Source organism: Chiroxiphia lanceolata, chromosome 4, assembly GCF_009829145.1.
Source record: "Chiroxiphia lanceolata isolate bChiLan1 chromosome 4, bChiLan1.pri, whole genome shotgun sequence".
Classification (NCBI taxonomy): domain Eukaryota; kingdom Metazoa; phylum Chordata; class Aves; order Passeriformes; family Pipridae; genus Chiroxiphia; species Chiroxiphia lanceolata.
In genome coordinates this window covers 46,005,579-46,019,089 of record NC_045640.1, presented here as the reverse complement: position 1 = coordinate 46,019,089, position 13,511 = coordinate 46,005,579, and the positions used below count along the sequence as shown (strand labels likewise).

General features: G+C 42.2%; 1 protein-coding gene across 9 annotated transcripts in view; it reads left to right on the top strand.

Moving 5' to 3' along the window:
• The window catches only part of FAM160A1 (family with sequence similarity 160 member A1), an 87,113-nt gene extending 82,668 nt beyond the window's left edge, over nt 1–4,445 (top strand). For all 9 annotated transcript variants that reach the window (XM_032686021.1, XM_032686014.1, XM_032686018.1 and 6 more), the window contains one exon: nt 3,191–4,445. In XM_032686021.1, the coding sequence (XP_032541912.1) occupies nt 3,191–3,441 (251 nt within the window). In that variant the 3' untranslated portion in view covers nt 3,442–4,445. The remainder of the gene's footprint in view (nt 1–3,190) is intronic.
• The last annotated feature ends 9,066 nt before the right edge of the window (nt 4,446–13,511 follow it).

Sequence of the window (13,511 nt, the reverse complement as noted above, 5' to 3'; positions counted from 1 at the left end):
ATGCTAGTGAAAATAAGCAAAGTGAAGAGTCTTACATGTTAACTAAGAACCTTCCAGACACAGCCAGGCAATGGGTGGAGTTGGGGCCATGCCCTGAGGATGTGCTTGTTCTCAGCTTGCTGCTGAGCCAGCAGTGTTAGATTCAGTTTTCCCTTGAAAGCCAACTACCCATGTGATGGGAATATATCAAATTTGGTGAGTGATTAAGAGCTGACTCTGCAAAAGGGTTTGTGAGACGTGGCATTTACAGGTATGTGCTTACTCATCATTGGGAGTCCTTAATAATCACCAGTTCTGCCTACACCTCTGTGAAGATGTTGAACTATTCTTCCATTTCCAGAGGTGTGGAAAGCAGGACTCTTTATGTGCCACTTTTAATTGTATTTTAATTTTTCAAGGCTCTGACTAATAATCTACCTAGTTTCTGGTCAGCATAGCGTGTGTTTCTAAGGTTTGCAGTACAACTAGCCTGTAAAATTACGATCCTACTAAGGCTGCTTCTTGAAGAATTGGTCTGTGGAAGGTGCTTGTTGTAAAGAAGCTGCATACTGCAAACATCAGTAGTGGTTTAGGCTCTGCATTCTGGTGCCAGAGATTAGAAAGCTTTACAATTAGATGGTATTGTAGCTAGCATGTGGGAGATGAGATTAGGAGGTAACATTTAGAGTCCTTTTTTTTCAGGTGCTTTTTTTTCAGGAGCTTTTATATAATGAATTCCTGATGGCATTTATTTATACTTCCGATTTTACATCTGTTTTCTTCTGTGGGCTTCAGAATTTGCTAGGTTGACTCACGCTGATCATTATTTAGGAATTTGAAACAAGGCTGCTTAGTCACCCTGTTGGTACATTTTCTTCTGTATAGTAGCAACTCCTGCAAGGAAGGCTTCTCTTGACAAATGAGTGGAGAGTAAACAAACGTCTGGATAACTGCAGGCTTGGTTCCCAACAGGACTGGTGATGGAAGTCATCAAACTGTAATCCTGCGGGAAAGTTGGCTCAGTAGTCCATCAACCAGTAGCTCATTATATTGATTAAGAAGTGCAAAATAGGAACTGCTACAATAATGATAAATTAAAAAAAAAAAACAAACCACAACCAAACAAGAAATTAGGAACTCCTGTAGGACTTCTCTGCATTTGCTTGAATGCCACCTCTGAGCGTCATGCAAGTTGGCTGCTCTCTGAGGAATTTTTTCCCTTGGACAGGAGTGGTGAATAACCCCAATGTTCTCTACAGGTCTGAGCATAACTGGCTTCCTGCAAAATCCACATCTGAAAACCTGAAGCCAGACTTAGTGGGAAACACAAATGTAAAACCAAGAGTGTTTCCTTTCTCTTTACAGGGATGATCTCTGAAGGTGTCCAAGCAGAAATGGACAACTTACTATTTTCTGCTTGCAGTAGCTTGTGGTTTCCTTACACAGTAGATTGGGTTTTGGTTACATATACAGAGCTGTCACGATGTAGATTCCATGGGAAAAGCTGCCTTTCTTTCAGTGTGTTGGTAACCACTTTCAGAGTACTCATTTTCATAAGTTTCAGTTGTATGATTTATTTTGTCTCCTGATCCTAGAAAGAAGTGAACAATCTTGATCAAAGTAAAGAACTGGAATCTCTGATTCCTAGATCAGCTTTCTGTGCTTTTCTGCTGTTCTGTTTTTTTTCCCCCCAAATAAGCAGTTAAATCTAAATCAAAATTTAAAATATTAATTATGAAACATTTTGACATTAGAAAATCTGAAAAAAAATCTTCAGGGGAAGCTCAAAACTTTATCCTTTTATTGTAATTCATAATGTAAGTTGTTTTTCCTCCCACAGTCAGATTTTTCCACAGAATTGAAATTCCTGTACTCTGTCTCTAGTAGATAGAAATGTGTAGAATAACATCATGAATGATTGATAAGTCTGGGGTTGGAAAGGTGTTTTAAACTCAAGAAAAGTACGAGTCTGTTAAATGATTAAGATGAAAATTTCTTTTGAGTGTTTGGAAGTGTTCCACAGTGCCTTTGGAGAAGGACAAACAAGGAACAAAAGTGCAGAACTGTTGAACAGAGGGATGGCTGTGCTGCTCGCCTTTGATACTTGGAGAGATTTCAGAACAAGGCTGGTGTCACTTGAGACTGAGTTGTTTTAACATAAATTGCATTTTAAGGGAAACCTCTTAATGCAGAAATGTAGTGTTTGGCTTATCTGCAGTATGTGAGTTAATATAAGTACTTTCAGGTTTTTTTAATGATTTACTTAAACAGCTTCTGAGAGCATCCACTTGTAAGTTAAACAGGATTTTATCTGCCCATGCTTTTGGCCTCAATGACATCTTGTAGCAGTGAGTTCTGCAGGTTAATTTTTCTTTGTAAAGTATTTCTTTCCATCAGTGTTAAATTTCGTCACCTTTTTAGTTTCACTAAATTAATTATCATCTAATTAAAGGGCAGCTCTGCTTCAGGTTGAAACAAGGAGCAGTTGATTGAAATTTAGGTGCTGCTGTCACTGTAATTCCATGCATTCTGATGCTTGAGCTCTGATCCTCTGAACTCTGGCAGCAACACACACTCTAGCAGAGCACGCAGTGGTTTTTGCTTGTTCTGTTTTTAATGTTTAGTTGCTTTACAGAGAGTTTAAGGTAAGTGTAGTTAGTGGGGCCCGAAGCTGCAGAAAAATCAAATTTTTAAACCTTTTTTCCCCTTAGATTCTCGCTTGCTTCAAACTCATGCGTTGATCTTATAACTCAGCCTCAAATGCATTTACATGATGATTCACAGGGAGAGGATGGAGAAGAAGTGAAGTCAAAATGTCAGTTTGATCTGGGGGAGGGATAGAGCACGATGTCGTTGAAATGGAGACAGCCATGCTGGGTCTAGATGGGGAGATATTATCTGCTATTTCAGAAAGTAAATCCATATTATTCTTTCCCTTGACTCCTCTTCTGCCCACATATTTCTCTCATCAGAGCTGGAACTGAATAATATATAACCTGGGGAAAGATAGATAATAAAAAATGCAATAGAATAAGGCCACGTAGAACTTTGGAATGTTGGATCCCTGCACAATCTGGGTACTGCAGATTACAGCTCTGAACACAATCCTTGTAAACTAGGTTTGGACACTGTACATATACTGTGTGTGCTTAATATACAGTCTTTTTTTTTTTTTTCCTGCTTTTGCCTCTCCTTCTTCTCCTGGCTTTAGGTAATGTCCAGCACAGCAGTATGGCAGGGAAAGGAAGGAACCTCTCTGAAGCTTACTCAGCTGTACTGCAGCCTTTCCTGGGACAGAAAGGAAAGAAAGGCCTGGCTCATCCCAGCCTTCCTGCCCACGTGAGGAACGCCGTGCTTGCAGCTGCCCTTTTCCCAGAGTTCCTGAAGGAGTTGGCAGCTCTAGCCCAAGAACATTCCATTTTATGTTACAAAGTACTGGGGGATTTTGAAGATTATTATTAGTGGGGTTTTTAAACATGTTTTAAAAAAGCTTTTGGAATTTAAACAGATTTTTAATGCAAAGCTGCTTACAAAAGAAGGTTGTACTTCAATATTTCCTGAAAATACTTGATTTAGAGGGGGAAGAAGGAGGCAAAATATTATTCCAGTTAGGCCTTATAATTTCCCTCTGTGCTACATAACTTATTTGAGAGATTTCTGATACTGCTCTGACTGCAACTTCCTTCTTTATCCCTTCCTCTTTACACAGCCACCCTTCTTTGGTGTTACTAATTCCTGTTGAATTTCTGCAATAGACACTTGTAGGCTGGCTAAGAGAGGCAAACATGTTAGCTTTTTCTGTTCCAGATATACTCTTCTGGATAACTTGTTAGGAGACTGTTTGAAAAAACATTTCCCCGTGGGGCAAGTTCACAGTATAAAAAGACATGCACAGTCTGCACAAAACCCTTTCATGTGAAGGACTGTGCTTCTTGGTGTCATTTTCCTCTTCCCTTCCTTTCCCCTGAAACCAGGTTCTTACCAATCCACATCTGAAGCCATCTTTTTAACTAGTGGGTCAGGTTTTTGAATTCAAGTGATCTTATGTGTATTAAACTCCTGAATAGCTGAAAGCAGGTGCTGGACCCTACACATACCATATTGCCTTATGGTGCAGACAGATCTGCAGCTATCAGCTGTTGGGCTTTGAAGTCAAATGAACTGTGTAAGTGGATGTGGATTGCAGACTGCCTGGAATTTTCCTTGCAGTTTCTCGGCATTCTTGGGTAACTACTGCATTGCTACCTACATCTCTGCAAGTATGCCTTATTTAGTAAGATTTGCACAAAGTACAAAACAAAATGTTTCTATGCAAGCTGTTATTAGTATGTAGTTTATTTTTATGCTTATTTTAATAAGCTAAAGGAAGATATTCAGTATCTTTCTGTAGTGTTAAATGGACAGCAGGCTGGTTTTGTCTGTTTTTTCTTTTTTATTAAATGAAAAAGGTTTGCTTGCTCCTGAAAGGTGTTCTGTTTTACTGTTATTTTTTTTTTTTGCTTAAGGGAAAGTTAAATACTGTTTGTTTACTTTTAATGTAGGTGTTGACTTTTCCTAATATTGCACTTTTGGGATGGTGAGGGGAAGACCAGACTATTCACCAGCTGCAGAAAAGGAAGGAGTAATGGGGAAAGCTGTCTGCTGGTGACTAACTGCTTGAGAAAATGCTCTGCTGTGAGTAATGGGCTTCATTAGAAGAACCCAAACATGATGAATTGGTGCATCACCACTGCATTTTGTCTTATCTTAGTCACATAATTGTGCTTCCAGTGTGCTGTAGTTGGCTGCACAAAAAGTGGCTTAGTTCAAGAAAGCCTTAAACCCATATCCCCAGGATAGAAACTAACAGTGGCTCCAAAAAATGTGAAGAAATAGAAATCAGAAATAACACTTGCATACATTAGATCTCCTGGTCATTGTAATTCCATAATGTGGGATGTTCCAGTTAATCACATCCTGATGTTGAAACCCATTTTCTCAGAGATTGCAAGGAAAAAAACCCACTTTTAAAACAAAAAACAAGGACACTCCAGAAGAGTCTAAATAATTACAGGTCAAATTTCTCTGGAATTTGCAGTGCAATTTAAGCTTCTAAATCCTTTAGATGGTTCAGAAAGTTCTGCCTTTAATCTACAAGCTGTAGATTAAAGCGTCTGCATTCATTGTGTCAGACTGCTGTAGGATGTTCCCAGGAAAAAAAAAATCCCCAAGTCTACCTCTAACAGAATCACCTCAAGAACTTCTCTGAGTCCATCTTCACTTGTTTGCTTCACATTCTTCACGATGGCTGGGGGTCATGTTGCTCCCTAGCTGAGTCTCTCTGGTTTGCTTTCATTTCGAAGTTGTTTATTTTTTTTAGGTGCGATTGCATCCATCCTGTAAATCACCTAGTGACCTCCACATGGCCCTCTTTCACCTCACAAGCTTTCTTGGAAGCTGAAGACAAGGCTGTGAGATTTTTTTAAAATCTCAGTTGTCCAGAATGAAGAGAGCTCTTTCTTTTTCTTCTTTTAACCCCTGCATTGTTGTTGTAAATGGGTAATAAGATTTATTGATTTATTATTATTTTTTTTTAAAACTTGTCCTAGACCATGGTGGGTTGTTTCCCCACTCCCCCCACTATTACCATCAATGTTGCCATTCATGCTGTACTCACGGGCCTGGCCTCAAGGGGGTCAGTAATGTGTGCTGAAAGTGTTTTAGCATTATGGATGTAGGGTCAGTGCTTCTTCTCACCTCTTGTGCTAGGAACTCCACATGAGCGAAAGAAAAGTGTGATCAGCTGACTTCTAGTGGTTCAGAAACAAGTGCTAAATTGCAGAAGCAATCTAATCCTTTTTCTGAAGGATTTTTAAAAAAGGAATTGTAAAGAATTATTTTGCTTTTTTTTTTAAATAAAGAACTCTGCAGACCAGTGCTCAAGGCAATAAGGTTACTACATGAACATTCCCTTCCCTTGTTTGTATTCTAAAATAAGAATCTTTATTTGCTGAGTAGAAAGGATTTCTTTAGAGGTTGTTAATTTTAACTGGTGTTTTCAACAAATGTACAAAGTCATGGCAGTTTTATCCCAGCAAGTCTATTAAGCTACGTGGGGATTTTAAAATGTGGACTGCTCCAAAAAGCATCTGTAAATTTGAGGATGGAGAAGATTTGCCTCATAAGCTGTAGTAGAGCTTATGCTCTACATCCAGCAAGATAAAGTCAGCCTTTGAAATCTGGAGTAGTGGGGAAGACTTCTTGCTGAAAGATCAGAATTGTGTTTGTGCCGTGTCCCCTCGCAAATGGAAAATCTGTCTGTCAGCTCCCCAAAAGGAAGAGGTGGATGAGTGCAGTGACCCTGGCTCAGGGCTGTAAAAATGGAGATCATGCGTGTACCTTTGCATGTAACCCTACCACTTGGTTCCTCAGTGGGGTCAGACTTGCAGCTATGTCTTAGTTGTAATAGCAGCATAATGTCTGGCACCCAGCACAAAAGCTTTTGGCAGGAATTGCCTCTTCCTGTCTTCAAAATGCAGAACCTGTGATTTAGCTTGAAAACGTTGATCTTTTGAGATTAATCACATCTGCATGTGTAAGTTCTTCAGCCAAATGCTTGTTTAATAAGCTCCTTCCCTCCAGTTGGATAATGTGTGATCCCATCTCTCACCAATGATACATTCTTTTCCCAAAAAACCCTGTGCCTGTGGTCCAGCCTGTAGGCCCCTGGAGGGCAACATCATTATGCTGGAAGAGTCGGGAAGTGCTCTGTGGTCTGGTTTTCCCCACACTCAGGGGGGGTGTGACTAGAGCAGTCCCTCTTTGGCACATTGGCTCAGCATCAGTCACGAATGAAGTGTCTTGGCCTTGGCAGACCTATTCCAAAGACTGCAGGTGGTGGCTCAGTGATACCAAAGTTAATTTCCAGTCTCCTCCTAGATGTTTCATACTGTGAATGCCACATTTCTAAACATGTAGCCTTGGAACAGTTTCTAAGCTGTTCTGCTATAGCAAGGAATCTTACTGGCACCCTACCTAAAAAGTGAACGCTGTCTTAAAACAGTTGTGGTCATTCTCTTTTACCTTTGGCCATTTTTGGATGCCACATGGGTTAGTCTCAGCACATATACACCTGGTTTGTATTAATTGGACTAAAGCACTCAGCAACTTTCATTCAGAACAGCATCCCCTTTGCATGTGCTGATCTTTGGACAGCTGCAATTCATGTGCTGTACTTACTATCTTTATTATTAGGTATTTTTCTTAAATTTGATTTTTTCCATTTGTGCCCTAAAGAATAGTACAGTATTTCAAATGAGATCAAGTTGTTAGTGTTGCAGTTCTGGGCGTGAAAGATGCACTGTCTTTTTTGTCCTGGTACCTTTGTCCTAGTAACTTCTGACCTTAGTTTGGAAGAATAGAAATGAGAACTACTGTTTTCAGCTGTATTCTGTGGGGATGAGAAAATTCCCAGTAGCAGGCATGGGCTGTCCCTCACACCAGCAGACCCAGATACATCCTTCCAAGCATCCAGTTCATAAATTACTTGTTTTCTCTTTCATTGGGGTTTCAAAGGGGTTTGTCACTTGGTAAAAGGTCTGATGAATTCAGCAGTGTCCTGCTGCAGTACCTACTTAGTGCATTTGCCTTTTAGTAAGATGGGTAAACTTCCTAGAATGGGAGAAAACGCAGCGGGATTGGGGTGGACCTTGGGCATCGGCAGGGGCGCTGTGCTTTGGAATGGGAGCAGGACTGGATAGACATTAAGCCTGAACAGCATTTCTGCCACCAACACCATTCCAATTGCTCTTTGGCCTGTGCACACAATGCCCAAGTGGTCTGTTCAGTCCTGCAGAGAAAAACATTTGCAAACAACATTGCGGCATCCCGCAGAGTCCAAGGGTTTAAGTTCAAGAGGTTAAGTTCTGTTTACCAAGAGAAGTTCACTACTCAGCACAGAGTGTATGCACTTCCTACCCTTTTGTGAACTCTGCTTAAGCCTCACAGAAGGTTTTGTGCTTCAGGAGGGGTTTTTGAAGTCCCCTAAGACACACAAAAATCTCAGGGTTGGAAAGAAAAGGATGGGAGTGGTGTGATTTGTTGCAGTTAAATTATGTCATTGTATCATCTGAATTTGTAGCCACAGCTCCTGTTTGAGGGCAGCTTGATTTAATAAGCAATTTACTGTGCTGTGTTTACTGAAATTGCTATGTCATGCCTGCAGTTTTTATGACGGCTCCTATTACATTTGTAACGTTTAAATTGCATCTGTGGTTAGAAGTAGAACACTGGGATTTTCCTTTCTTTTCTCTTAACTCAGATAGCTCTGGCCCTATACAGTAATGATGCTGCTGTGTCCAGATCTGATTTAGATAATTACAGTATATTCTTCCTTGCACCTTTTTAGCATTATCAGCACAGAGTGTACATGACACTTGGGCCGCTCTCGTTAATGAGCAAACCAAAGGTAAACCACTGCAGATTAGCAGGGGGCACCTGCCTCTATGTGAAATGCAGTAAGAATTTACATTTGTGTTTCTCTGATTTACCAGAGACCAGAAAGAAAAAGCTCATAGTAAACTTGAAAAATTAATATCACCATGTCCTATTGTACCTATCCAAGTGGAGACCACTGCCATGTGATGGTTTGGGCGAGAACTGTGCAAAGGAGGGTAAAAATTGCTCCTCATGAAGGTGGTGTCAGGCTTGCATAAGTAGTATTTGGGTAATATGACAGTGGTGCCAGCTGTCTGACCGCAGACAGCCACAGAGTGCAACGCTATTTCAGTGACTTTGTTGGCGGTGAAAGCCCAACTCTGACTAAATGCACTTTATTTTTTAGGGGCCTCCACATGTTGTGGCCCAGCATCAATGTACTTCATTTGTTATATGCTCAGTTGGAAGCCTCTTATTTATGAATAGGAGCATTACTTGGACTCTCAAATATGTAGGTACTTAAAGTGGCGTTTTGTTGCTGACTGTGCAAATCTTCTTTTTGTTCATTGATTATAATGGTTCTTGTGTGGCAGCTGGATTAAATTAAGACTGAAGTCTCTGGGCTAGAAGCCCTGATGGAACTTTTGTGCAAAGGCTGCATTTCTCAACCAAATAACTTTGGCACTTCGGCAGACTGCCTGCATACAATTACGTATTGTGGACTAAATACCTGCAAACTTACATTTCTGATGAAGCCAGTTCCACAGCAGCTGTGTTTTATTGCAGTCTAGTTTAAAAATAACTAGCTTGGATTTACACAAAAAAATAACGTGGACGAGTCAAGTCCAAGACAACTAAACTCTCTCCAGTTCAGTGCTGCTGTGTCAGTTTGGCCAGAGCTCAGACAAAATGCCATCTCCTCAAAGGAGAGGGAGTGGCTCTGGGTCTCGGTATCCCTTGCTGCAGCCTGAGCCAACAACTGGTGTCTCTTGGTGTCCAAGTGCAGCTTGGTGTAGGAAACTCTAACCAATGTCGTAAAACTCCAGGGTTGTAACACTGGGGTTTGAGCTCTAGTGAGAAAAAAATCTAGCAGCCTCTCAGACCAGCCTGAATATGTGGCCTCTTAAGCTTCAGAAATGAGAAGGTAAAATATAACTGGCTATGCCTGCTTAGTGGGTGTAAATGCTTTAGATAATTAAAGCTGTGGCTGATGCAACCATATGGCAGGAGAACTTTTGCTCTGCTTACACAAAATGGCTGTGCATGGAGGGAACAGTGAAGCTGTTGGCCTTCAAGCGCTCTTGTGAGCATCATGGTGGTACTGAGCTCAGATGCAGGCCTTTCGCCAACGGCTGCCATGACAAGGCAGTGGATGTTGCATGGGGTAATTTGCTGCCTGTGTATGTGCTGGGTTAACGTGGGGTCTGGCACAGCTGTCACCAGTCTTTTTCTGGGTCAAAGCCAGCAGGTGAGATGGAATCATTTGCAGGGTCATGAGCTGGACCCCACAGACACAGATAAAGGGAAGGTCAGGGTCCCTCACAGTACATGCTGCAGACAGTTGAGAAATGCATGTACACCCTATGGGAGATCTCACAGTTTTGGTCTGGGACTAGGATGGTCCTAGAAGGAAGGCTCAGTTCTCACTGGGACCATGCACAGCTGTGTTGCTCAGTAAACTCTGCCTTCTTTCTGCAGCTGTGTTGCCTCATGGAGGCACCTGAGCACTCCTGCAGTTTGCTTTATTGCAGTTGAAATTCAGACCGTATGGTCTGATGTGGGATGTGTGTTGGAGTACAGTCAGAAGAGAAGCAGCATTCCTGGTGGTTTTCTGTTCCCACTGCAGTCATCCCTAATCATTGATCTGGCTTGGCCATGGGGCTCTTCAAGACTGAGTTTAAATTTGCCATCACAATGGGCAGAAAAAGGTGCAGCAAATTACAGGTCATGACAACTTAGGAATTTGTATTTTATTGCATTCCTCACACTGTTTAGCAGAATTCTCTCTTTATATACACTACCTGAAAGTTTATGGCTTCTGAGGGGACAGGGATGACTTGCACTCAACAGCCAACCCAGTGCAGGTAAGCTTCTAAGCATTTGGGTTGATAAATCTTGACCTCCTGTCTGCAGTAACTTGGTTTTATGTGGCCATTGCCTGAAGCAGAATCCAATGAACTTTGGAGTATTTGTGAACAGCATTGCAAGGACGATGCAGGCAACAAGGGCAAAAAGACCAGCAGCGTGCTATTCCCTCTTCTCCCTGACACAGTCTGAGAAAAGGGAGTTGATTGAAAACTCAATTGGTTTTTCTTTATGTGTAAAAAAACAAACACTCTCCATGTTGAGCATGCACACAAGGCCATAAATCACTGGCAAGGTGCTGCTGAGGTCAGTGCTTGTGAAAGCGTGTAGGTAGAAGGGTGCTCAGAACTGAAATGAGAACATCACAGAACACTGACGCCGCACCACACAAGTGCAGTGGGAAGGGGCCATAGTGAAATCACAGCACGAATACTCTAGCTGTAAATTTTTTAGTTAAGGTTCCTATCATATGCTTCTATTTTTAACACAGTTAAAATTAAATTCTGCAGCCGAGGCTGAACGCTAGAAATTCTTTCTTCACTACTTACAGCATTGCCAGCATCTTTTTAGACAACTTTCTTCTCCTCTTCTGCAACCTCAGATACAGGATACTTCAGCTATATGTGATAGTAAGTATCAGCTCTCCACCCTCGGGACTGACCTCCTAAAAGACTTCCAGCAATGAGTAGATGAGATTGTCGCAACAGTGTCTGGTGTCAGCTTTTAATTTGTGAGCATTTTCCTTGGCCCTCTCTTTGTTGAAGGTTACTGCTGAAAATCTGCATGAAACTGTCCTTAATTCACCCTGCCTAATGCTGTTGCACAGATGGCATCTGCAATCATTAGATCAGAGAGCACTAGAGTAGCTAAATGAGACTTGCAGGTTGGGGTCAAAGCCTCAATCCTAATTCTTGAGTTCCTAGCCTTGATACAACCACACTTAGAACAGCCTCCTGGTCTGCAAAGTGTTCTGACATCCACACTTCACTGTCAGGCTCTGCCTTCTATCCTGCAGACCCTCCTGCCCTGTGGAGTTGTTTTGTCTTTAGCAGATACTAAATTCCTTGAGGCTGCTGCTTCTGACTTATGTGCTCCATCAACGACTGCTGTGCAGATATAAACCAAAGCTGGTTTGCTTTGTACAGAGTTCACCTGTTGAGTATTTAGAATTTGCCTTTAGCTCCATTTAGGGGAATGGGAAGGTGGTGGTTGTATTTAGGCTGCTCTATCAGGCCCTTGGCAGCAAAAAGGATCCCATGTTTTGGTTGTATTAATTCAATCAAAAGGGCGTGAGGTGACTGATGAGCCTCTTAATGCAGGCTGGCATAGTTGGAGCAGTGTTAGCTGCCCTTGCTGAGCCTTCCTGTCGTTAAGTCCAAGCACTGCCAGCTACCGCTGCTTTGATGTTGGTAGCTGATATCTCCACAAATGTTAAAAGCTTCATCATCTTGATCTCAACTGACTGAAAACACTTTTTTTTTTCTATCAGAAAGAAATTTACATTTTGTGTGTGTCTGCAAAAGAGTTCTTTAAAAATTTCAGAAGTGACTATTTCATAATATAGTGCAAAATGTATAGATTATGGCTGCTCTTTCCATTCCCTGGGTCTCGCAGGTAGGGTGAAAATAAATTGAGACTTACAGTAAATCACAGAATGGTTTGGGTTGGAAGGGACCTTAATCTAGTTCTAACTCCCCTGCCATGGGGAGGGACACATTCCACTAGACCACGTTGCTCAAAGCCCCGTCCAGCCTGGCCTTGAACACTTTCAGGGATGGGGCATCTACAGCTTCTATGGGCAGCCTGTTCCAGTGCTTCACAGTAGGGACTTTTTTCCTAATATCTAACCTAAACCTGCCCTCTGTCAGCTTAAAGCCATTCCCTCTTGTCCTATCCCTACATGCCTTTGTAAAATGTCCCTCTCCAGCTTTCTTGTCAGTCCCGTTTAGGTACTGGAAGGTGCTGTAAGGTCTCTCCAGAGCCTTCTCTTCTGCAGGCTGAACAGCCCCAGCTCTCTCAGCCTGTTCTCACAGGAGAGCTGCTCCAGCCCTCCGACCACCTTTGTGGCCCTCCTCTGGACTGGCTCCAACAGGTCCATGGCCTTCCTATGTTAGGGACCCCAGACCTGGATGCAGTACTCCAGGCGGGGTGTCACCAGAGCAGAGGGGCAAAATCATCTCCCTTGACCTTTCCTCTTTTGATGCAGCCCAGGACACGGTTGGCTTTCTGGGCCTCGAGCGCACACTGACAGGTCATGTCAAGTTTATCATCCACCAGTACCCCCAAGTCTTTGCACAGGACCACCTCTCAAGCCTGTCCAGGTCCCTCTGGATATCATCCCATCCCTTCCCTCCAGCCTGCTGACCACACCACACAGCTCAGCGTCAGCAGTGAACTTGCTGATGAGGGAGCACTTGATCCCACTGCCCATCTCACCAACAATGATGTTAACCAGAATCACTCCCAATACCAACCCCAAAGCACCACTTGTCACTGATCTCCACTTGGACATCCAGCCACTGACTGCAACTCTTTGTGTGCGACCATCCAGCCAACTCCTTGTCCACCGAGTGGTCCATCCATCAAATCCATGTCTCTCCAGTTTAGACGAGGATGTCATGCAGGACAGTGTCAAGTGCTTTGCCCAAGCCTGGGTGGATGATGTACTCATACAGACTCTATTCACAGAGAACCTGGTTCTTGATTTTTAAGAGGTTTTGTACCATATTAGCAAAGTATAATTCTACAGTAAAAGAGTGGCTAAGAAGTAGCCAGTAGAGAGAATTATCAGCAGTAGCCTTGCTACATTAGTTGAGATTCTTCCTTATTTTAAATCATCTTAATTATTACTCTTCTAAATACACTGTTATTTTGATTTCTCTTTTTTTAAGAGGCACCCACTACAGCAGTGGGAAACTCAGCACAGCAGCATACAGCTGTGCAACAACAAGCATTAACACTGGAGGACCATCTATGGGAAACAATTGTGTTTTTCTAAACTGAGGGAGTACCCTTAAATTAAGATTCAAGAT